The sequence below is a fragment of the Aedes albopictus genome, chromosome 1 (genome assembly GCF_035046485.1).
Source record: "Aedes albopictus strain Foshan chromosome 1, AalbF5, whole genome shotgun sequence".
Classification (NCBI taxonomy): Eukaryota; Metazoa; Arthropoda; class Insecta; order Diptera; family Culicidae; genus Aedes; species Aedes albopictus.
In genome coordinates, this window is record NC_085136.1 from 258,708,108 (window position 1) to 258,731,737 (window position 23,630).

Consider the following 23,630-nt stretch of genomic DNA (forward strand, 5'->3'; position numbering starts at 1 on the left):
TATTCCAGGAATTCTTCGAAAAATTTCATCAGGTATTCCTCCATAGATTTCGCTAGGAATTTCTCCAGGGATTCATCAATGATTTTTTTAGATATTCCTCAAAAATCCCTCTAGGAATTCTTTTGCTCGAGGAATTCCTTTAATCATTCCTTCAGGAAGCCGCAAATATTTTTCCAGAAATTTTTCAAAGAATTCGTTCAGGAAATCCTCCAGAAATTCTTCCAGGAATTCCTACATTTTTTTAGGAATTTCTCCAGAAAAACCTCTAGGGATTCTTCCAGAAGTTTCTCTAATAATTCTCCGGGGATTCATCCTTGAATTGCTTTACGGATTCCTTCAGGAATTCCTCCTAGGATTACAGCAGGGATTTCTCTAGGAATTTTTCCAAAGCTTTCTCTAGGATTTTCTCTATGATTGTCTCCTGGGATTCCTCCAAGTATTCCTCCTGAAAATCCTCCAGAAATTCTTCCAATGATTCTTGAAAGCATGCCTTCAGAAATTGCTCCAAGAATTTTTTCGCGGATTCTTCCAAAAAATTCTTCAGGAATGACTCCACTGATTCCTCCAGAAATTGCTCCACAAATTCCTCCAGAGATTTTCCCAGTTATTTCTGCAAGGATTCGTCATTGAATTCCTCGAGTAATTCTTCCACAAATTCATGCAGGATTTTTTCCAAAAAATCCTTTAGGAATTTCTCCAGCAATTCACCCTGGAATTCCTCCATGAATTATTTCATGGATTCCTTCATGGAATCCTTCTGTTACCCCTCCAGTGTTTCATCCTGTTATTCCTTCACGGATTCCTTCACGAATTCCTCCAGGGATTTCTCCAGGAATTTCTCATAGCTTCCTCCAGGAATTCTTCTAGAAACTCCTCCAAATGTCCCTCCAGAAATTTCCTCAGTGATTCCTGCAGAAATTCCTCCGGACATTCATCCAGAAGTTCCTCCAAGGAAACCTCCAGGCATTCTCCCAAGGATTCCTTCAGGAATGCCTTCAGAGAATCCTCCAGAAATTCTTCCAGGAATTTCTCCAGGGTTTCTTCCAGGAATGCCTCCAGAGTTTACTCCAGGGGTTCGTTAATGAGCCCCTGCTGGAACTCTTCCAGAAGTTTTTCCAGGAGTTTTTCGAAATATTTCTCCACAAATTGGTGCATTATTTCGCAATTAGACACATACTAGGACACATATTTGATTCAAAGATGGTGCGTGAGATGGTGCCTGGATGATTCTGTGAACATCATGGTGGTGCATGGAATGAATGATGTATGTATGGTGCATTAGCTATGATTCTGTTATACTCGTCATGTTTCATATTAAGGTGCACATGCAATTCGTGCAAAGGTGCAGGAAACTCAATGTGGCACAGAAATCAACATGTTCCAGGTACGTGGAATACTATTTTGTATGCGAAATGCCAAAATGGTGCATCAAATTCAAATGTAAACCACATCATAATGGTGCATAAGATACCTAGATGGTATAATGAATGCCAAAATGGTGCATGAAAAGCTTTGAAGAAGACGTATGATGCTAGTGTGCTGCATTGGTTGTCGCGTTATTCAAAGATTATCAACATGTTGCATGATTAGGTGCACGAATTGCAAAAATGGTGCATAGAATATAAAATAAAAGTATTTTATGTGAAGCTCACAACATAATGGTGCATCAGATGCCTAGATGATATAATAAACGCTGAAATGGTGCTTGTAAAGCTTTGATGGTGCATGAAATTTAACGTTGGTGCATATCAGTATGATGCATTTGATTTCTAGTTGATTAAAAGATAGTGCATGAGATCAGCATAATGCGTGGATACCTAGTTCATTCTGTGGACGCTTTGAAGAAGGTACATGATGTTAGTGTGCTGTATTAGTTGTCACCGTTATTCAGCGACACTCGACATTATGTATGGCTAGGTGCACGAATTGCAAAAATGGTGCTTGGAATTCAACGTGGTGCCGAACTCACCATGGTTCACAAACATGGATTACAGTTTTGGAATACGAAATGCCAAAATGGTGCATGTTATTCGACTATGGTGCTGACATCACTGATTAGTTAAAAGATGGTGCGTGAAATTAGCCTAAAAATGATTCTGAGAACATCATGGGTGTGCATGAGATACTAAAAAAATTGTATGTATCAGGGGTGCATTTGTTGCCACTATGATTCAGTGATTTTCAACATTGGGTGATTAGATCCAAAATGCAAGAATTGCAAAAATGATGCATAGAATTTAATGTGGTGCGGAAGTCAACATGGATCAGGTATCGAAATACAAATTACGATATGGCAAAATTGAGCTTATGAAGTTCAAATGTGAATTAAATGCTTAGATGAAGCGTGAGTTGGTGCTTAGATATTTATGTGATCATCATGGTGGTGCATGGAATGCAAAGGAGCTACATGATGTTTGTATGGTGCATTAGTTTTACCATAATTCAGTTATACTCAACAAACTCCATATGTAGGTGCACGAATTGCAAAAATGGTGCAGGAAACTCAATACGGCACAGAAATCAACATAGACCAGGAACAAGGAATGCTATTTTGTATGCGAAATGTCAAAATGGTGCATCAAATTCACTTGTGAACCGCATCATAATGGTGCATAAGATGCCTAGATGATATAGTGAATGCCAAAATGGTGGTTGGATAGCTCTGAAGAAGGTACATGATGCTAGATGATGCATTAGTTGTCACCGTTTTTCAAAGCTTATCAATATGGTTAGGTGCATGAATTGCAAAAATGGTGCATAGCATACAAAAAATGTATTTTATGTGATGCTCACGGCATTACGGTGCTTTAGATGCCTAGATGATATGATAAACGCTGAAATGGTGCTTGAAGAGCTGTGATGGTGCATGAAGTTTCATGATGGTGCATATCAGTATGAGGTATTAGATACTTAATTGATAAAAAGGCATTTCATGCGATCATCATAATACGTGATTACCTAGATCATTCTGTGGACATCATGATGGTGTATTGAAAGCTTTGAAGAAGGTGCATGATGTTAGTGTGCTGTATTAGTCGTCAATATTATTCAGTGATACTCGTTATTTTGTATGGCTAGGTGCGCGAATTGCAAAAATGGTGCTTAGAATTCAATGTGGTGCCGAAGTCACCATGGTTCACGTACATGGAATACAGTTTTGGAATACAAAATGCCAAAATGGTGCATGTTTTTCAAATGTGGTGCTGACATCACTGATTAGTTAGAAGATCGTGTGTGAGTTTAGTCTAGATGATTCTGAGAACGTCATGGTTGTGCATGAAATACTAAGAAATTGTATGTGTCAATGGTGCACCATAGCTCAGTGATTCTCAACATTGCGTGGTAAGATCCAAATTGCAAAAATGGTGCATATATTTTTTTATAGAAGGGGGGGGGGGCAAGTAATTCTGAAGGGATGTGCGACAGTACCTAGTGCTAAGGTGTTCGCAGCCAAATCTATTTTTTCATCTGTAAAATAATTCCGTCGAATAAAACGAGTGCGCCGAATTATCAACAAAAGCATCCAGAAGCCGTAGCGATTGAAGTATCATAGTGAAAAGTGTTTTCTGAGCGATTATTGTCGCAAATTGCCTTGCCCGTAAACAAATTTCGTGGCTATACCCCTTCAGATTTCTTCTATCGCCTGCTATCACTTGTCATTTCTTCAAAATGTCGCTGAGTGCTGGTATGGTTACTCGATCTGGATCGACATCTTCCCTGGTTGGATCATCAGCTAAGCGATCCCGTGATGACCTCACCAAACACGATGATGGTGAGATAGTGAGCCTGGATGATCTGTGGAATAAGATGCAATCAATGCTCAGGACTACCAGCGAGAGAATTGAGACGAAAATCGAGAGCTGTAATGCGGCACTGGAGAAAAGAATGTCGAACATCGAAGATAAGCTGACGGCTGTGCGGGAAGAGTGTTCGGAAAAAGTTGCCAAGCTAGAAGACGCTATAGCAGATGTATGCGCCGATGTTGATCTTGCTGCCGAAGCTGCTTGCCGTATCGAGAAGAATAGGGATCTCGTTTTTTCTGGTATTCCATATCAAAGTCGTGAGGATCTGAGCGATATTTTTCGCAAAATTGCTGTCTCAATTGGATTTGACGAAAACAACCTCCCGATCGTTTGTCTGCGGCGTATGACCCGAGGGCCGATATCATCGGGTGCATCGCCACTCATTCTCTGCGAGTTTTCTCTTCGCCAGGAGAGAAATGAGTTCTACCGCCAATATCTCTCAAAACGTTCGTTATGCCTGCAAAACATTGGCTTTGAGAGTGCAAATCGTGTTTACATAAACGAGAACCTAACAAGCAATGCGAGACAAATTCGGGCCGAAGCTATCAAGTTGAGAAAATCGGGACAACTGGAGAATGTTACTACTCGGAACGGAGTTGTTTTTGTTAAACGGAAGGGATCGGAAGCCGCATCTGCAATCTATTCACTCCAACAGATTGCTCCACGAAGTAAAACCCTTACCTCATAAAATATTCTTTTCCTACCTACTTTTTCCTTGATTCCATTCCTACTTTTATTCCATCAATCCATCCACTCCTGAAAGTTAACAACAGTTTTACCCTTTCCTTGCAATATCATTCTCCTAGTCCGCGTTTATCCGTGAATTCTTTCCTGATTTTTTCCGTGAATCCATTCCTTCCTAAAAGCTTGTAGCTGCCTCTGCCGGGAATCAATAATGGGTATTTTTGATGCTGCTGGTGTACTGCTGTTGCTGGGTTGCTGTTGCTGGGTTGCTGTTGCTGGTGCTGTTGGATTGTTGCTACTAATAGGGATTCTATTCTCATAATTCTGAATTCGTGTATAGATGCTGCTGCCGTTCAGCAGAGATGCAGATCTAACTTTAGTTGATATGATTTGAATTGAATGTGTTTTTGGAAGATTATGAATTGCTATATGAATTAGATTTTGAATTGCCTAATGAATCAGTATTGTGGAATTAGATGTGCTATATTAGTTTGATTTTGCTGCGACAAAATTGAGATCGATGATTCGTCGTATGCTATGGATTATGTTTAGTTTTAAGTGGTTGTTCTCTTTTGCTGTAGATTACTCTTTTGCTGTAGGTTTTGTGGGTGGGTTCTTCTTGAAGTATCTTGAACTCTTAATTGACAATGGATGATACTATGGTTTCCAGCGGCAATATCTCTGACAATAATATCATTTGTAAAGCTGTAGTCAACGCCGTGCTGCAAAAGAACAAGCTCAATATTGCCCACATAAACGTGCAAAGTTTGTGTGCGCGCAAATTTAGTAAATCTGAGGAGCTTAAAAATATGCTAACGGATTGTAAGATAGACATTGCTTGTTTCACAGAAACTTGGCTTAATAATACAATAAGTGACGCCATGATAAATATTGAGGGTTCTCATCTTATTCGGAATGATCGAAACCGGCATGGGGGAGGAATCTGTATTTACTTGCGAAAAGACTTGACTTATCGACTGATCAGGAAATCATTAGTAAATTTGAGTCGTTCATCTAATGTCACCGAATATATGATTTTAGAAATTCAAGTAGGTAATAATCGTTTACTACTAGCTGTTTATTACAACCCCCCTGAAGTTGACTGCTCTGATTTGCTACAGAATCATATTAATGAATTTTCTTTCAGATATTCCTCTTCCTTTTTCGTTGGTGATTTCAATACCGATCTCCTTAAAGAAACTAGAAGATCTAAACTTTTCAACGATGTAGTTGAAAGTATGTCTTTTAATGTTGTAAATTATGAGCCTACTTTCTTCTTCAATTCGGGAAGTTCGCTATTAGACTTGTTGTTAACAAATACACCAGTTGAAGTACTGAAATTCAGCCAGATTTCAATGCCAGGAATTTCTAAACACGATCTCATTTTTGCATCGTTGAATTTTTCAAAGCTGGATAGACAATCCGGTTACTGGTACCGTGATTACTTCAATTTCGATAACGCATCTCTATTCGAAGCCTTTTTCGAAATTGACTGGAACAGTTATTTTTGTATTGATGACCCGAATATTCTAACTGATATGTTGAATAATCATTTTAGTTTACTACATGACCAATTTTTTCCATTGAAATTTCGAAAGTTTCGCAAGAATCCGTGGTTTAATCACGATATTGAAAAAGCGATAATCGAAAGAGATTTAGCATATCGCAATTGGAAGCGGTCAAAAACTGTTGAGAATAAAACTCAATACAAAAGATTGCGAAACACTGTGAATTCAATGATTTTCAATGCTAAAGCAGCCTACGATCGCCAGAGGTTAAATCTGAATCTTCCTAGTAAGCAGCTATGGAAAAATGTAAAGAATCTTGGAATTTCACCGAAAAATTCTTCATCTGTTGTTTGTGAGCATTCCGTGAATTCAATCAATGATTACTTTTCATCAAACTTTTCGGCTCTAGGTAATGAAAGAATCCAGTTTTCTTCAAATGATAATGGATTTCGCTTTAGACCGGTGTTTGACTATGAGATAATAAATGCAATATTTAATATCAAATCTAATGCGACTGGCTTCGATGGAATACCCATAAGTTTTCTAAGAATTATTATTTCCTATGCCTTACCTGTTTTTGAACACCTTTTTAACTCAATAATATCTGCTAGTAAATTTCCTACCAATTGGAAACGTAGCAAAGTCATTCCAATCTACAAAAAACCCAATGTAAAATCTATTTCGAATTTGCGGCCAATAAGTTTACTGTCTACGGTTTCTAAAGTGTTTGAGAAGCTGCTTAAAGGCCAAATCCTGCAATATGTTAATAGAATGAATTTTATCCATCCTTTCCAATCAGGCTTCAGAAGTCAACATAGTACCGAAACTGCTTTGTTGAAAGTACATGATGACATCGCACAGACAGTTGACAAAAATGGCGTAACAATTCTATTATTAATAGACTTTGCTAAAGCTTTCGACCGTGTAGTACACAGTAAATTGATAAACAAATTGATTTCTCTGTACAATTTTTCAAATCCTGCTGCAAAATTGATAAGAAATTATTTAGAAAATCGTACTCAAGCTGTGTCCTGTAACGATGAGCTATCTGATTTCACATCAACCATTTCTGGAGTTCCACAGGGATCCGTCCTGGGACCAGTACTTTTTTCCCTTTTTATAAACGATTTACCAAGTGTTCTAGAGTTTTGTTCGGTACATCTTTTTGCTGATGATGTCCAAATTTATATTTATACCGATGGTAGCAGCGACTTGTTTACCATTGGTAATTTAATAAACCATGATCTTCGCAATGTCATAAAATGGTCTAAAGAAAACTTACTTCCCATTAATTCAGAAAAAACAAAGGCGATGCTTATTTCGAAGCGTAAAGTTCCTCCTCAACCACCTCTAATTTTAATTGATGGTGAAGTAGTTGAATTTGTTGATAATGCTAAAAATTTAGGACTTCTTTTCAAAAATAATTTAGAATGGGATGCCCATATAAATAACCAATGCTCCAAAGTTTATGGGTCTTTGAAAAGATTGAGTTTGATAACTAAGCATTATGACTCTGGAACTAAGTTAAAACTTTTTAAATCTTTGATTTTACCTCACTTTATATATGGTGATTTTGTCTACTCTAATGCAACGGCCGGATCAGTCGATAAGCTCAGGGTTGCTTTAAATGCTTGTGTACGTTATGTGTATAATCTTTCGCGCTATGCTCACGTTTCTCACTTACAAAAAAACTTAATAGGTTGTTCCTTCGTAAATTTTTACAAATACAGATCGTGCGTGTCTTTGTTTAGAATAATCAAAACTTCTTCGCCCGCTTATCTCTTTGAAAAGCTCGTGCCACTACGAGGAACACGGACGAAAAGCTTCAGAGTTCCGCAGCATAGTTCTTGTTATTATAGCCAATCGTTTTTTGTTAGGGGTGTTGTTAGCTGGAACAGTTTGCCAACTTATTTGAAAGATCTTAATTCTACATCACAATTCAAGAAGGATCTTCTGCAGAATCTGCGGTGATTGGGTATGATTAGCAAAAGAGAACAAATTATAGTTTTAAGAAATTACGTGAACTCCAGATGAAGAACCACATTGTAACATTAAAAAAGATGATTATCTTAAGTTACATGCATTTGAATACCAAATAAATAAAAAAAATAAATAAAAAGTGCCCACCCTTTGCCACCCCCCCCCCCTGTGCACGCTAGTGAGTTAATGTCTGAGCTGCCCTAGATAATATGGTGAGCATTAGCATCACTGCCAACAATTAGCGGAAGGTCTTTTGAAGTGCAGTATGCGATGACTTGTTTGAAAGCATCCGTAGGGGATGATTCATCATGCTGTAAATACATCGAACACACAGACAGTATTTCCTGCTGAGGTTTCCAACAAATACATCAATTGTGATGGTACATACATCTCTGGTGGTTAGTTTAGAGATGAGTGTAGCAACTATTGCGTTGTTGACAAGCACACAGGCTCGAGGCAAGACACGCGAGTTTGCATTTTAATGTTTACTGAAAGTAGCAAACACCGGGTTCACAAGGTTTCCTAGATAAAAATTTCCCTTACGAAAGTAAGGTTCTTGTACCAAGGCCACTTGAGTTGTACCATTCTGCATAAGTCTGCAAAGATTGATCGTTGCTGTTCTTTTATGCTGAAGATTGATCTGAGCTATCCTAACCGTAGCCGCTACCCAAGCTAGGTAAGATTAAACTCTTGGCAATAACAGCACAATAAAGAACAACAGCAATAAAACCAGATCGGTATCGATTGGAAAACGCCAAAGGCGAGGATACACAGAATACACTGTGTAAATCGCATAATGCGAAACCATATAGGTGAAAATTTAAACTAATTAACAACATCTTCATAATCCCGCCCTTATTTAGCCTCAAGTGAGACTAAAGATGGGCAGCCGATTGTCTCGGAGAAACATAAGGTCCACTCCATCATTGCTCCGGTTAGCGCAGTAAGGGCTACATACTGTGGAAGGCGCCCTGGTATTGGTTTTATTAGACCCCCCCCCCTAGCCATTCATTCCTAGGCACGGTAAGCATATATGCTTTATAAAGCCGCATCACACCATGAATTAGGGGTCACCTGTTGGTGGATTCTTACCACCGGAACAGGCGATCCGTAGTGTTATTCTTAGCCAATTAAGACAATCGCTACCGACACTACACAGCTATCTAGGCTGATCGAGAAAAAAAGTTAATATTGATGATCAACTTCATACCGGCTCGAACAGCCGCCCAGACCACCAAGCCCGTCACGAGCTACTCTAACCGTATAAAAACAAGGACACTAAAGGATATTGCCAGGCTAAAGTCGGGTTATGATAGAAAACTGTGTTTTACATTGTACATTCGCTACCAGCCCTGCTGAAAAAATAAAGGTTATTTACGCACCACTCAAATGGTTGGCTAAATCCGGCCACACGACCGACAAACTCAGGCCAACCTGCTTACATAATTGCTATGCTAGATCGTTGATGCATGGTACGAACAACCGTTTGAGTGATGTGTATATGTAGCTTATAACAGAAGAAGAACAATGGAACAACTTACCGTTCGCGTAACTTCATCACCAGATACAGCGCCATGAGCGGGAACGGCGTCATAATGGCGGCCGACACCGGAACAACCGTCGTCAGATCGGCCTCCGGCTGTGGCAGTGCGAACCGTAGCAAAAAGATGGCAATGCCGGTGTTCTGGATTCCGGTTTCCACCGAAATGGCCAAAGCGTCGGTGGTGGGCAGCCGAGCTACCTTACTCGCAATGTATCCGAAAACGTAGCCGATCCACGGCAGTCCCAATCCGGCCACTATAATCTGCCACGAGAACAACTCGAACAGGTAGAGGTTGGTGACGATGGCGAAGATAACAATGAACAGGATCAGGATGGCGGCCATGGGTTTCAGGATTCGCACGAGGATTCGGGAAGTTCTTGGGCTGTAACGCTGGATGAGCAGTCCTATTCCAAGAGGCACCACCAACCCTATGGCAAACGAGGCAATGTTGCGATAGGGAACTCCCAGGTTCCCCTTGTTGAAGATGGTTTTACCCAGGGTGAAGATCCACAGGGGCATCATACCAAACGCGGCAAAGGTGCTGATCGTGGTCATGGCCAACGAGAGATTCAAATTTCCGCCCAGCACTACGGTCCAGATATTCGACGCCCCGCCAGCGGGAGAAACTCCGGTGAAAAATAAACCTAGCTGCATTTCGTAGCTATCCGGAAACAGGACATGCCCCAGTCCATAGCTCAGCAGGGGCATGAACAGAAACTGCGCTAGGAATCCAATAACCGGCCCTATCGGCTTCCGGGCAATGACCTTCAGCGTTGGAATGTCCAAGGCCGCGCCAAAGTTGATGTACAAGATCGAAACCAGCACCGCAACAGATATCGTGAACACCTTATCAATGACCCGTTCCTCCCGAATGACCGTCACCGGGAGTTTCTCCTTCGAAGCTACGGTTCGGTTATCCTTTGTCCGGAGTTCTACGTACAAGTTCGCAGACCCCAAAAACGACCCCGTCACGTTGAATTCGCCCTCGAAGATCCCGTTGTTCCGAATCTCCGCTATCGGAATGGCACCTTCCAGCACGGTGGCCACGTGACTCCGTTCGCTCTTCAGCTGAATGTTCGGCTGATCCTGCAGATCCGCGGTCGTGAAGCCTTCCAAGCGAAGGCTGATGTTTCCAACGGTGTTCATGTGGATCAGCAGCGTGGCCGGATCGTACCGGGCTGTCCACAGAGGGTCATCATCCTTAAACCGGCCCGCACCGCCGACAACAATTCCGGATGAATCGACGAGAGCCGCTTTACAATAGGCCACCAGATGCAGAAGCACCACAGCCAGGAAGACGACGAAACTGAGCAGCGGGCAGGTCATCGTGGTCCCATGCGTCCGAACGTTAGGAGGTTACAACACTGAGTGCGTTCGTCGTCAGCTGTGGGATAGTGTGTAGAAAAGAAAATTGTAATCGGTCGTGGACTATCAAACGGTTTCTATTTAGTTTGAAGTGTGCGGATAAATGATAAGTTTAGCTTATCGCCATCACGATGTAGTTGCATGGAATAGTAAAGAGTAGAGAAAGGGTGAAAATGAAGAGATGCTTGTCTGATAGTACTGTTCAACACATTGCGATGTCTGGACATAACTAGACATTCAATGTTAAAACCTAATAGTTTGAAAAGTTCATCAACTTAATGAATTCATTATTTATCTAAGTAACATTTTTATTTTATTATGTTCTATTAAAGGTTCTCCCGACTTGTTTCACAAAACTTTTAATAAAGCCAACAACTCTGACCAAAACCTTTTGGCAACCGCTATAAGGAGGCTTTCCGCACACGTGGACTACACTTATAGAAGTTTTCACGCTGCATGGAGAACAATCATAAGTCAGCGATAAAACAAGTAGATAATTTTTGCTCAAACATTTTTGACAACCAGTTTCTCTGTATTTAGGATTTCTATAACAAATCTATGTCGCAGTGTTGAAGTCTGGTTGAGACATTGTCATTATTGTTGCGCGATAGTGGAAATTGATTCACTGATGACGAGTGAAAAGGATAATGGCCAATGATGACTTATCATAATCACGCGATCTCTCGTTGATTAGAAATAGAAAGCCAAATAGAAGTGGAATGAGTTATGAAATACGACTACCACCTATACTGGTTATTACTTTCTGGAAAGACGATGTTCGATGACTAGTTTGCAGGATTATTGATAAGTGTGGCATTGTTTGCATGGTGTTTGAACATTGGTCTGAAAGTTGAACTACCAATTAAGCCCTTCGAGGCTCGAGCAAGGTGGCCTACTTTCCGTAAATTAACACCCTCAGTTCGATTGTTGCCCGGTGAATATGCTTCAATCCCTTGGGGCTGGACTCTATGACAAAGTTATATCGGTAAAGTTATTTAGAATCCTTTCCTTTATTAGGAGAAAATATTAGTACATAATTGAGTTGAGGACTTCATTGACATCGTAAGAGTATCATGTATCCAGCTTTTTACGCTGGCGTGCCATAAAGTTTTAATCACCCCTCTCTGACATTTCTTGCCGACACTATAATTTTTTTATAGTTTGATCGAAGCAAGCTCAAGATTGAAAAAAAAAAATGTTGTTTACGATAAAACGTCAAGGATTTCATAATTCTGGTTTTCGTGAAATGAAATTTATTTTATAATTGCCAATTTATTCATAAAAATCTTGCTTTTTAGGTTCATACTGTGAAAAATACGCTCTGTGTGGTATGAAATAAATGCCAGGATATCAATTCATGGACCAAGGAAGGGATTTCACTAAAAATTAACTGTAGTACTAACCCTCGTCAAATACAGAACGATCTGGCACCTGTAAATGGAGTGCAAAACGTTTGCAGCAAAAACTTTTTCGACTATTAGATCAGAAAATTGCAGGGTCCTAATAGCGATCCTGAAGGGTTGTACAACTTGTAGGAGGATTTTGATTATGAAAGTCTGACTAAGATTCCGGCATAACAACACTCACTGAGCGTCATAATTCCGTGCATTGAAAATATCAAACGATCTGGATCCTCATAGCCCAGCAGGTGTATTCACTTATCCGCGAACGGTAATGGCGGTAGTGGAGTACAAACGAGCGTTTCTTAGAGGAAAATAGAAGCGGTTTCGTTCCTTTGTCCACCATTCGAAGATGATCCCCGAGGCGATCCCCAAGAAACGTCGAAATTTCAAGCGCTCAGATGAACCTACCCAATGTGAAACATTGAAACCCATTGCCATTATTACCGCTCGTGCATAAGTGGGTACTTTCAGTTTTTGAACCTCTTATCAGAAGGTTAAATGAAAACATAGGGATCCAGTTAAATTCTCAAAGTTTTTCCTTGGGTGCATACAGTTTTTGTTTTAACGCATTCCCTGGAAAACGAAATGTATTATGTAAAAGGGTCGTGAATGGGAAGAGATCCGGCCAGATCCCAGACGAAACATGAGACATCCTTCCTATTTAAACTGTTGCTTCGTATTCCACTGTTCCATGCTTGGTAAGAGACACATCACAAAGAGACACATCACTTACTTCCATTCGATTGCAATGAGCCTTTACCAATACTTTTTAAAAAATGTATTCTCAGCTGCCAATATAATGTTGATCCTATCAATTGTGCCTAAAATTACAAAAAAAGTAATTACAAATGAGAATCATGAAACGATACGGCCAACTACAAACATTTGTGAAAATTTTTGACAGTCGAATCAACAACCTACATTTTTAGAATACTCAGACCTAACTATAAAATCTGTCGGCAAGAAATGTCATAATCGAATCACCCCTCACTGTTTTATAGCCAGCGTAAAAAGCTGGATAACTAGAAGCTTGAAGAAACAAAGTAACTGATACATAGCGTGAATAACTACTTTTGTATAGTCTTTTCAGAAATATGGAACAGTTTTTTTTATATCTGGAATTGTTCGAGATGTTTTTTTATCCTTCATCTGTAGAGGTTTTCAAACACTGCGTCCATTATTTAGGAATATTGTGGTATGACCCATATTTAATTTGGTGCTAGTCAAATATCCTGTCACAATTGAGCTGTGATGGACAATGGTTGATGTAACACCTGATCGCAACTAGGCACAACTCGTTTTATAAAGTTTATTACCCTGTTGACATTACTTCTCCAAATTTTCAAGGGCTCTAGAAACTCTTTACCAAATACCGTGTGACCACGTTGGTTTGACCTCATCTAATCTGAACACCTTTTAATTTGACCCCTGCTGATCTGCACATCTTTCAAACTAAAAAAAATGGTTCAAACGTCATTCTGCTTATGGAACGGGGTGAAACGGAACGCAGAATCAAAACAAAACAGCTAAAAGGGTTACCATCAGTGTGTTTTTTGACGCCCACAGGGTTACTAGAAGTTCAAATTAGAAAATGAACCCTGTTGGTTTGCATGAGGTGTCGTTCAAACTTTTATATCCTTCAAAAGAAGAATATTAAAGATGTTGACAGTCCAAGGCTTGTGCAGTCTCTCCTGTGTGATCCAATGATCACACGTATTTATACTACCTTAGGTAGACATAATGAATTATACCTAGACACTTAGGTAATGAATAGTATTTCATGTAGGTAGATATCCTATGCACACAACCATTAGGTAGACACTACAGTCCTTTCCCCTTTAGAAAACTCAGAAAGTCATCACCAAAATAATAATAGCACAAATAAACTGACGAGTCACTTTCAAAGAACATATCTGTTCGCTAACAAAACTACAAAAACAAAAAGACAATTTCGTCATCCCAATATCGGCAACTTTACCAAAAAGTACAAATAACACAAATCCATTCACTAAAACATAACATACATATGACAATTCCGCCACAAAAGAACAATTTCGTTCACCACAAAAAATAACATTTCGTTATTACCAAAACAAAAAGACAATTTCGTCAATGCAACATCGGCCAAAAAGAACATTCTGTTCACAACATAATGGCAAGCCATAGAAGAACAATTCCGTTCTCCACAAAAATAACAATAACTCAAAAGAAATTACACGTTCCTTGATCCTCGTCGCCACTTTTATATCCTTCAAAAGAAGAATATTAAAGATGTTGACAGTCCAAGGCTTGTGCAGTCTCTCCTGTGTGATCCAATGATCACACGTATTTATACTACCTTAGGTAGACATAATGAATTATACCTAGACACTTAGGTACTGTAATGAATAGTATTTCATGTAGGTAGATATCCTATGCACACAACCATTAGGTAGACACTACACAAACCAACAGGGGTTGACGGTACCGCCAATCTGTGATGGGATAGCACTCTGCAGGGGCAGAGTAAATGCTCGACAGTTTCGGAGGATTGGATATTCCCAATCTTACTTAGATGATATTTACTCGGGCAGTGGCCAGTCATCAGACCAGTAATTACCCTGATATCTCTTTTGTTTAGATTCAATATGGACCTGGCTTTTTCTGTACTGGGTTTTATGAACCCTTCCGCTTGCTTGGATGTATCCGTGGCATTCCAAACAGATTCTACCGTGGACATTTTCCCAAGTTTTTAGTTTCATCCGAAGAGTACACTCAGGAACTCCACAGAAAGGTTCAGGGCGTGCAAAGCTTGATGCTGCACCCTGTCGGGCTAAATTGTCGGCCTTTTCATTTCCCAGAATTCCACAATGACCATCCAGTATAAAGTTACCTTGTTCCTATTGGTCAATTGCTTCAGAGAAATAATGCATTTCCACAACTAGCTTTGATTAACAAGTGAAAGCTTTTAGTGCATTTAATCTGTCCGAAAAAATACAGATTTTGGAAAATCTGTAATTTCTTTTTAGACAAATGTTGGCACACTCTAAAATAGCTTGAACTTCCGCTTGAAATACAGTGGGACTGCATCCCATCGGTATAGCCTTACTGATACCAGGGCCAAAAACACCAGCTCCAGTTTTTTCTCCCTTCTTGACCCATCAGTATAAAATACAATAGAACCTGAACGTAAACTTGGCCCACCAGCATCTCAAACATAGCGACATGGTTTCACCACTTTGAAGGGAACATCACAGTTGGTTTTCGTTATCATCCAATTTTCTCCTGTTTTTATGTCCATGTTTAATTTGAAGTCTTTGATGATCCTCAAATGTCCAACAAGATCCCCATCTAGTACTTTATTGTAACGGATAAACTGCAGGGCACTTTTTGCCGCTTGTAGTTTACCAAATTGATGCAATGGCAGTATATTGAGATGGGCATATATAGCAACTGATGGAGTTCTTTTCATTGTTCCTGCAATAGATATACAGGGGATGGCCAAAATGTTTGGGATAGGCAACTTTTTTTTCTCTCTATAAAAAAATTCAACACGCTGTAACTTTTCATAGAGTGCATAAAAAAATCTCAAATTTTGACTGTTTGGTACAAATTTGGGCTCGATTGAATAATTAATAATCGCGAAGTTAGAACCGTTCGGGTAAAACACTATTATTTAGACAACCAGTTTTTGAACTGGTATCAGAAGGCCGCCTCCAGAGGCACGTTATCCTCCATTTGGGACATTTGTGCCATCGCCATACATATGGACTTATCCACCGATGAACCGAATTCATCGCGGTCCGAGAATTTTGACACTAGAGCGGGGTCTGTTCCAATCAGAATCGTCCAATTCTGATTGGAAACGGCCCCGCTCTAGTGTCAAAATTCTCGGACCGCGATAAATTCAGTTCATCGGTGGATAAGTCCATAAGCCTATTTCATCATTTACCTGAGGGAATGGGGCAAGGGATGGAATGGGATTAGGAAAGGGAAAGGTGATGAAATAGAAAGGGGTGCCCTACACGGAAAAACGAAAGTACCCAAAAGTGAGTTCATTCCACCCAACTTCGAGGTTGCGTGCGGGAAGCCAATTTTGAGTTGCTGGAGTCGATGTTTAGGTAGGTAGTTTGCATTTAGGCGTATACGGCCAAAGTACCTAAAGTCAAGGTTCTTTTTACTCAACCGTCAGTTAAAATTACTCAACTTTCGGTACTGTGCCACTTACTCAATTTTGGCTTCCCGCATCGAACTCTCAAAGTTGGGTTGTTTTGCTATTCACTCTTTGACAACAATAAAGAGAGCGAATGAAACAGGATGCAAAAAAGAACTCAAAAGTGAGTTTAAAAATACTCAAATTTGGGTTCTCTTGTTTTTCAGTGTAGAAGAAGGAATGAAGGCATAAGCGCAACGAGAGCTTATAGCCCATACCACAACGGGTTTAATCAGTGCCCTGAAAAGGACATTGTAAAACGCATAAGCGTAAAGAGAGCCTATAGCTCATTGGAGGTAGCTTGTGACGTCATGCCACTTTCAATGTGACATTGAAAGCATCCTCAATATTCAAGAAATCACCCAAGCAAAAACTACGTTTGAGCAAGTACTTTCTTGAAAACGTATACAACTTTGTGTAAAAGAGTTACTGTGGACATCCCAAATTGGGAAGCGTGTGAGTTCACATGAAAAGGCATGTCAGCCAGACGAATATCACAGATGTGATAATCGACAATGCGTTTCAAGCATTTCAGAAAGAACGAGGTAACCAGATGAATCTGGAACTCATTTCTTCTTTATACAACGCACGCACCCTTTCGGGTTAAAACTATAGAGCAATTTTACGCCATGAAAATACCCAATAGCAAACTACGAGAGCTCAAAACATGTTTGAAATACTCAAATCCCTTTGGAGAAAAATAGGACAAACCCCCATTTGCACCTGGAGATTTGATGTAAGCAGAGCTTTTTAGGGCCCACTAAGTCGATTATACAGCTATAATTCTCAAGCGGAAGCTAGAGATTCGTAACTATACAAAAGAATGGTTTATCCGAAGATATTTTGAACTTGAACAGATCAGAGTTCTATTCAGGAATACCTCTTACGGTTCGCACAGACCGCAGAGGACAAGCTTCTTTCAAAGCAATAGTTATGGCATACCACAATGGAGGGCGTTGTAGGTACAAAACCACAATGAAACTCTCTTGGAGTAGCAATGGATGCGAGTTATCCGTAAAATGTGGTCGCAACCAATTAGTACAGGTTCCCTAGTTTGTTAAGCAGGATCGCCTGAATACGCAAATTTTGCGAAGGAACACTCAAAAGTGCAAAGAAGGTCAAATGGAGACTCCTCATCTGACACATGCCAATCAGTCAACTCATGACAAATTCTGCTCATGCAGAGTTGGGTTACGTGCAATTCTATGTCAAGTTATCCATGAACTGTACCTAAGTAATACATCCAACTGAAGCATCTCAAATTAATGTTTGAGCTACTTCAGGTGATGTAATCATCGTAGCAATGCTGCCAAATACCAGCGAAAAGATGCTGAATACAAGAGCTTGCTTGAAGGCATCCATAAGGAAATGTTGAAACATACTGTTAACGTTATTCTAAGATATAGCATGCTCGAGGCACGACACTTCATTTATAATGAAACAAGCAAACTGGGTTCACAAGGTAATCTATACAGAAGTTACCCTACGAAAATGAACTTTTCGAAGTAGAGCCACTTGGGCTACGCGCTTCTTACGCTGAAAATTGATCTGAGGTTTCCTAGCCGAAGCCACTACCCAAACTAGACATGATTAGTAATCATTGATTACACTCTTCACAATCACAGCACAAAAAGGAAACATCAACAACAAACCAAATCGGTGTCAATTGGGTTGTTTAGTGAATAAAATATTGCTATTTTCTATAGCCTAATCGAAAGAGCTCATTTTTCTGAGTATAACGTGATTTTATTGGATTACAACACTTTTGTTTTGATGGTTAAATCAACAAAACAGTTTTAATTTTCGTGGATAGAATGACAGTTCAATCGTTAAAGTGACAGTTCGACCCGAACAAAAAATTTTCTCCATACAAACTTTAAATGGATTTTAAAAATAGTTCCCGAACTCCAAAAATTATGAAATTTTGGATTTCGACTATTTTTTGGGCGGAGAATCCGATTTTGAAATAATCCGGATACCCCTAAAGAACCCAATTGAAAAACGCCAATGGCGAAAACGCATTAAGCGAAACCATGAAGGTAGTAATGTAAGCTTATTTACAACATTTGAATATTCCCGCCTTCCCAACCTTTTTTCGCGACCCCCCAACTGCTTGCAGGCATGCTGCGATTGTTCTACGAAAAGCGGGGTGACAACAGACTGGGGGGTCGCGAAAGCAAAGGTTGGGAAGCGTTGCTCTACACTAACCTTCTACTCCACTCCCTCTACTATATCCTTCACCCAAACCCTCTACCCGACCGTCTGCTCCACCCTTTATCCTACCCGCTAGTAGCGGGCCGCTACCCTACCATCTACCATGACCCTCTACACAGATCGAAAAAAAAGTGTAAAATTCTGTGACATGTGATGCACATAATTGGAGCGTGGGATATCACAGAAGTTTACATGACATATCATGTAAAGTTCATGAAATCTATATATATATAAATGCAGTGGCATACGTGGGACCGCGCATAACTTGCGAACGGAAGGGCCGATTTTGGTCGTCTTAGTTTTGTTCCGTTAGTTTTCACCCAAGGAAGGTTTATGAGGCAAAAAACATGGGAAAATTGAGAGTTTTTGGAAATCGATCTTCCATACATTTTGACCGGGGACTTGGTTTTTAGAAACTTGAAACGTCAAAAAACGCAGTAGGCAAGACAAAGTTTGCCGGGTACAGCTAGTATAATGTAAACTTCCATTATATGTCATGTAAATCAGCATGACTCTGAGAGTTTACATGACATATAACACAAATTTATATGATATATCATGTAATCCTCATAACACTAAGTTTACATAACTAAAATGAAGTTTACATGACGTGTAAAAATCATTGTTTTTATCTGTGTACCCTGTGTCTCACAAAGCCCGATCTGTAGATACCCATATTGTATGATATTTTAGCTCAAACTACCATTCCGTGGCCACTATCTTAGGTATGGTCCGTCATCTTGGGCTTCAAAATGGCGTCGGATACAGTCTTGCGAATAATCACGACCATCACGAGACAATCACTTGAACCGCTTGCTGGAGTCACCCTTCCCAAGGTGATACGAACCAGCTAGCATGTCATGCCTGGAATGACAAACATGTTGTGGGTTCCACCCTTCGCAGCTTTGCAGCGATAGCAGTTGCTGAGTATGCTTCAGGCGGGTTGCTAGAGAATCAATCTCTCTGAGCAACGATGCATAACGGGCGAAGTGAGAGCGTTTCCCGTAGCCAGGGCGAACTGAGTGGTGCGCTCAATGTGTGCGTTTAAACTGAGCTATGCAAAACGAATAGGATTTATGACGTAGTACCGTGCTTGTGATAATACACATGCATAGTTTTACATGCTGTTGCGCGTGCATCTGCTTGAGGCGACGGAGAGAGTCATGACACTCACATGAGCCGTATCCAAGTCAGGATGATTGTAGCAAAACAAGGGTGACCGGGTGACTATGATGGGATTCTGTCTTTTCTGGTGTTAGCGACTGTAGAGAGAGCGAATCAGAAACCGCAGAGACAGGGTGATACAAGTTTGGTGTTTATCAGCTTTTTTGTGACATGTACGCTGATGCTTCGCGACACTGGTCGGATATTCATTTTTGAGCTCTACTCATGAAGCCCGATCGATAGGGGTTACGTACAAAAGGCTGAAACACGAAAGGCTGAAATAACAAAAGGCTGAATTACGAAAGGCTGAATCACAAAAGGCTGAAAATGTCAAAAGGCTGAAATAACATAAGGCTGAAATAAAGATTCGACTAGTTTTAAAACGGCGAGCCTTAAGGCAGTCATGCGGGCCTAAAGGCAACACTAACATCACAGACAAACATACATAACACTCTAATTATCTATAGCGTACACTGATATAATGATCTTTATGAAAATTTGCTAGTTGGCCGACCACTCAGTCCTGACACTTGCATTGGTTTTGTTTGAGTTTGACATTTGACGCACACTACCGCTCATTGATTGATGGTTCATTGGACGAACATGCTTCCGTTACTATGTTCGAAATCGGAAAGCGTTAGGACTGTTTTTCCGCGCTAAAGTATGCATTATTGATCGCCAGTATTTCTCCAAAGAATAGCATATATTTAAAAGAAGGAAAAATCTCTGATCACATTGTTGGCAGCTGTAATGGCAACCAATCTCCGTAACAGCATGACTCGAAAGAATAGCTCATGCTCAAAGAAGGAAAAATCTCCGATTGAAATACCATCAGTCATTTGTTGTGTTAGTTGGTATTAGCCTCTTCACTAAGCATATTCTATGACTAGGACTCATATATGTAGTCGATCTGGTTAGCGAACGGGTAGTCATGCTGAGGGTGACGGGTTCGATTCTCCCTCGGGCCAGAAACTTTTTGTAATGGAAAATTCCTTAACAACCGCGAGCATAAAGTATCTTCCTGCCTGTCACACGATATACAAATGCAAAGTGGTCATTGGCAGAGAAGGCTCTCAATTAAAACCTGTTGAAATGCGTATAGAAGCTGAAAGCAGGCCTTGTCTCAGTTGGGACGTTACGCCAGAAAAAAAAGAAGTACTATAACTAATTTCCTGCATTTTTGCAATTTCAGCCTTTTGTGCATTCAGCCTTTTGAAATTCAGCCTTATGTTACTTTCAGCCTATCGTGTTCAGCCTTTTGTGCATTCAGCCTTTTGAAATTCAGCCTTATGTTAGCATCCCATCGATAGATACCCATATTGCATAGTATCATAGCTCAAACTACCATTCCGTGGCCGCCATCTTGGATATGGTCCGCCATCTTGGATTTCAAAATGGCGTTAATATCGATTGTTTACATCTACTCATTATTCCCGATCGATAGATACCCATATTGCACGGTATCGTAGCTCAAACTACCATTCCATGGCCGCCATCTTGGATATGGTCCACCATCTTTGATTCCGAAATAGGGTCAAATATCGATTTTGACTTCTACTCATGAAATCCGATCGATAGATACCCATCTTGATTTTCGAAATTCGGTCAAATGTCGATTTTTGACTTCTACTCTTGAAGCCCGATCGATCAATACCCATATTGCATGGTATCATAGCTCAAACTACCATTCCGTGACCGCTATCTTCGATATGATCCGCCATCTTGGATTTCAAAATGGCGTAAAATGTAGACTTTTGACTTCTACTCATCAAGCCCGATCGATAGATACCCATATTGCATGATATTATAGATCAAACTACCATTCCATGGCTGCCATATTGGATATGGTCCGCCATCTTGGATTTCAAAATGGCGTCGGATATTCATCTTTGAGATCTACTTGTGAAGTCCGATCGATAGATACCCATATTGCATAATATCCGAAGCAGCATTGCCGTTAAAAACATATTCTGGAGTTTTGACCACCATCTTGAAACCTAAGCCGCCATCTTGAATTTCAATATCCCTGCTACCACCTCCACATCCTAAGGAATGTGTATACCAAATTTGATTGAAATTTCTTGACGCATTTCAGAGTTATGCCTATGTTCTGGCATACATATGTATTGCTTTTTTTGCACCGTATTCGACCCCCTGCAGAAATTTTTTGTCACACCACAATATGTTCCCACCAGTTTAAGCATACATTGGTTCGTTTCGCTGCTAGAAAGTTTAAGCGTCGGTTACACTTTTTGGGTGGTGCATGGAATAATCGGTTTGTTTACTTGCTACTTTCCTTGGTGTTTGACGTGTGAACAAATATTTTAGACGATTGAACATTTGCACGATAATCTATAAAGCAATGCAAGATGCAATATATACATACATACAAACATACATACATATAAACATACAAATAGACAAACATACAAACAAATAAACATACAAGCATATAAACATACAAACATACATACATCGACTTTTGTATGTATTGATTAACAACTCTGCCGAAGAAATGAACTGTAAATTATTAACCATAGTCAAGATTCCAGGGAAATATTTTTTTTTCGCATTGGAAATGAAACTCATAGATCGTGACAATATGTTATCTTTGCAGTATCGTTTACGTCACCTAGTGAACCAGTTATAAACTATATTGTCCACTATGAGCAAGGTATAGATGTGGAGAATATTTTCTATGAAGAAAGTATTCTTAAATTTTGCATAATTCTGGAGATATTCACATCAAAAAGACTGTCCTATTTAAAGGACGCTGGGCGTTCGGGGCATCTGTCCTATAAATAGGACGCTGGGCGGATATGGGTTAACATGCAGGGGGATGACGAAGGGCCAGAATCATCTACCCAGCATTCAATGCAACATGGCGTCCAATGTTTTTGTTTTGATTGCTTAATTCATGGAAAAAATGCGCTGGAAACATCGACACTGCTTCGCTGCTACATATAATATCGTGCAAAGTGATAAGGAAAGAAAAACAATCATCAAAAACAACGATTTCGTTTGAAATGTGTAATTTCTGAAATAAACACTAGCAACACACCCGAAAATCAGGAGCAAGTTAGGGTAAACCGACCAGAAAGTGGGTACCAAAACGCGCCGTACCAAAAATGATGTTGGGTGAAGCGGCGATGTACCGAGTTTGACAGCCGTGTCACCCCACTGGGTACGTTCGTGCCTCGAACAGTCCCAAAAATTGTCCGTTTTTGCCTTCACACCTGGTTTCACAGTCGAATGTGTCAAAAGTGACAGAGTGGCGCGTGCTTTTTTGCTGCCTCACTCACAATTGGTCGGTGTTAAGTCAGAGAGGACCATGTGTCTTTTAACTAATTTCTAGAAAAACGACTCTAAAGTTTGCAACTCTATAAGTTTTCAATTTTTCAACAAATGTTATTGAATTTTTGCCATAAATATTAATAACTATTCATCAAAGCATCGCTCTGTATTGATCGCGAAAAAACGTGTAAAAAATCATGAAACCGAGAAATTGCCAAGAAATTGATTTGTACTTAGTCCACTCTGACTGAACGATTTTAGGAAAATCTTCAACCAACTACAGTTCACCCTCAAGTTTGTACATATTTGATGAAAAAATAATGCACAAGTAGGACAACAGTTAATAGGATTGATGTATAATGTGAGCGGGAAGTTTTAAATTTGATATTATTTTGTTATTACACTGTTAATTACCATTTTCAATTTTTATGTTCAGTCAGAGTGGATCAAGTACAACAGTTCAATATCACATGAAGAGTA

At 39.9% G+C, this 23,630-nt stretch overlaps 1 protein-coding gene across 2 annotated transcripts in view; it reads right to left on the reverse strand.

Moving 5' to 3' along the window:
* Nucleotides 1-23,630, reverse strand: part of LOC109417286 (ileal sodium/bile acid cotransporter) — a 32,817-nt gene that overhangs the window by 6,260 nt on the left and 2,927 nt on the right. For both annotated transcript variants that reach the window (XM_029860622.2, XM_019691391.3), the window contains exon 2: nt 9,517-10,902. In XM_029860622.2, coding sequence (XP_029716482.2) covers nt 9,517-10,844 — 1,328 coding nt within the window. In that variant the 5' untranslated portion in view covers nt 10,845-10,902. The remainder of the gene's footprint in view (nt 1-9,516; nt 10,903-23,630) is intronic.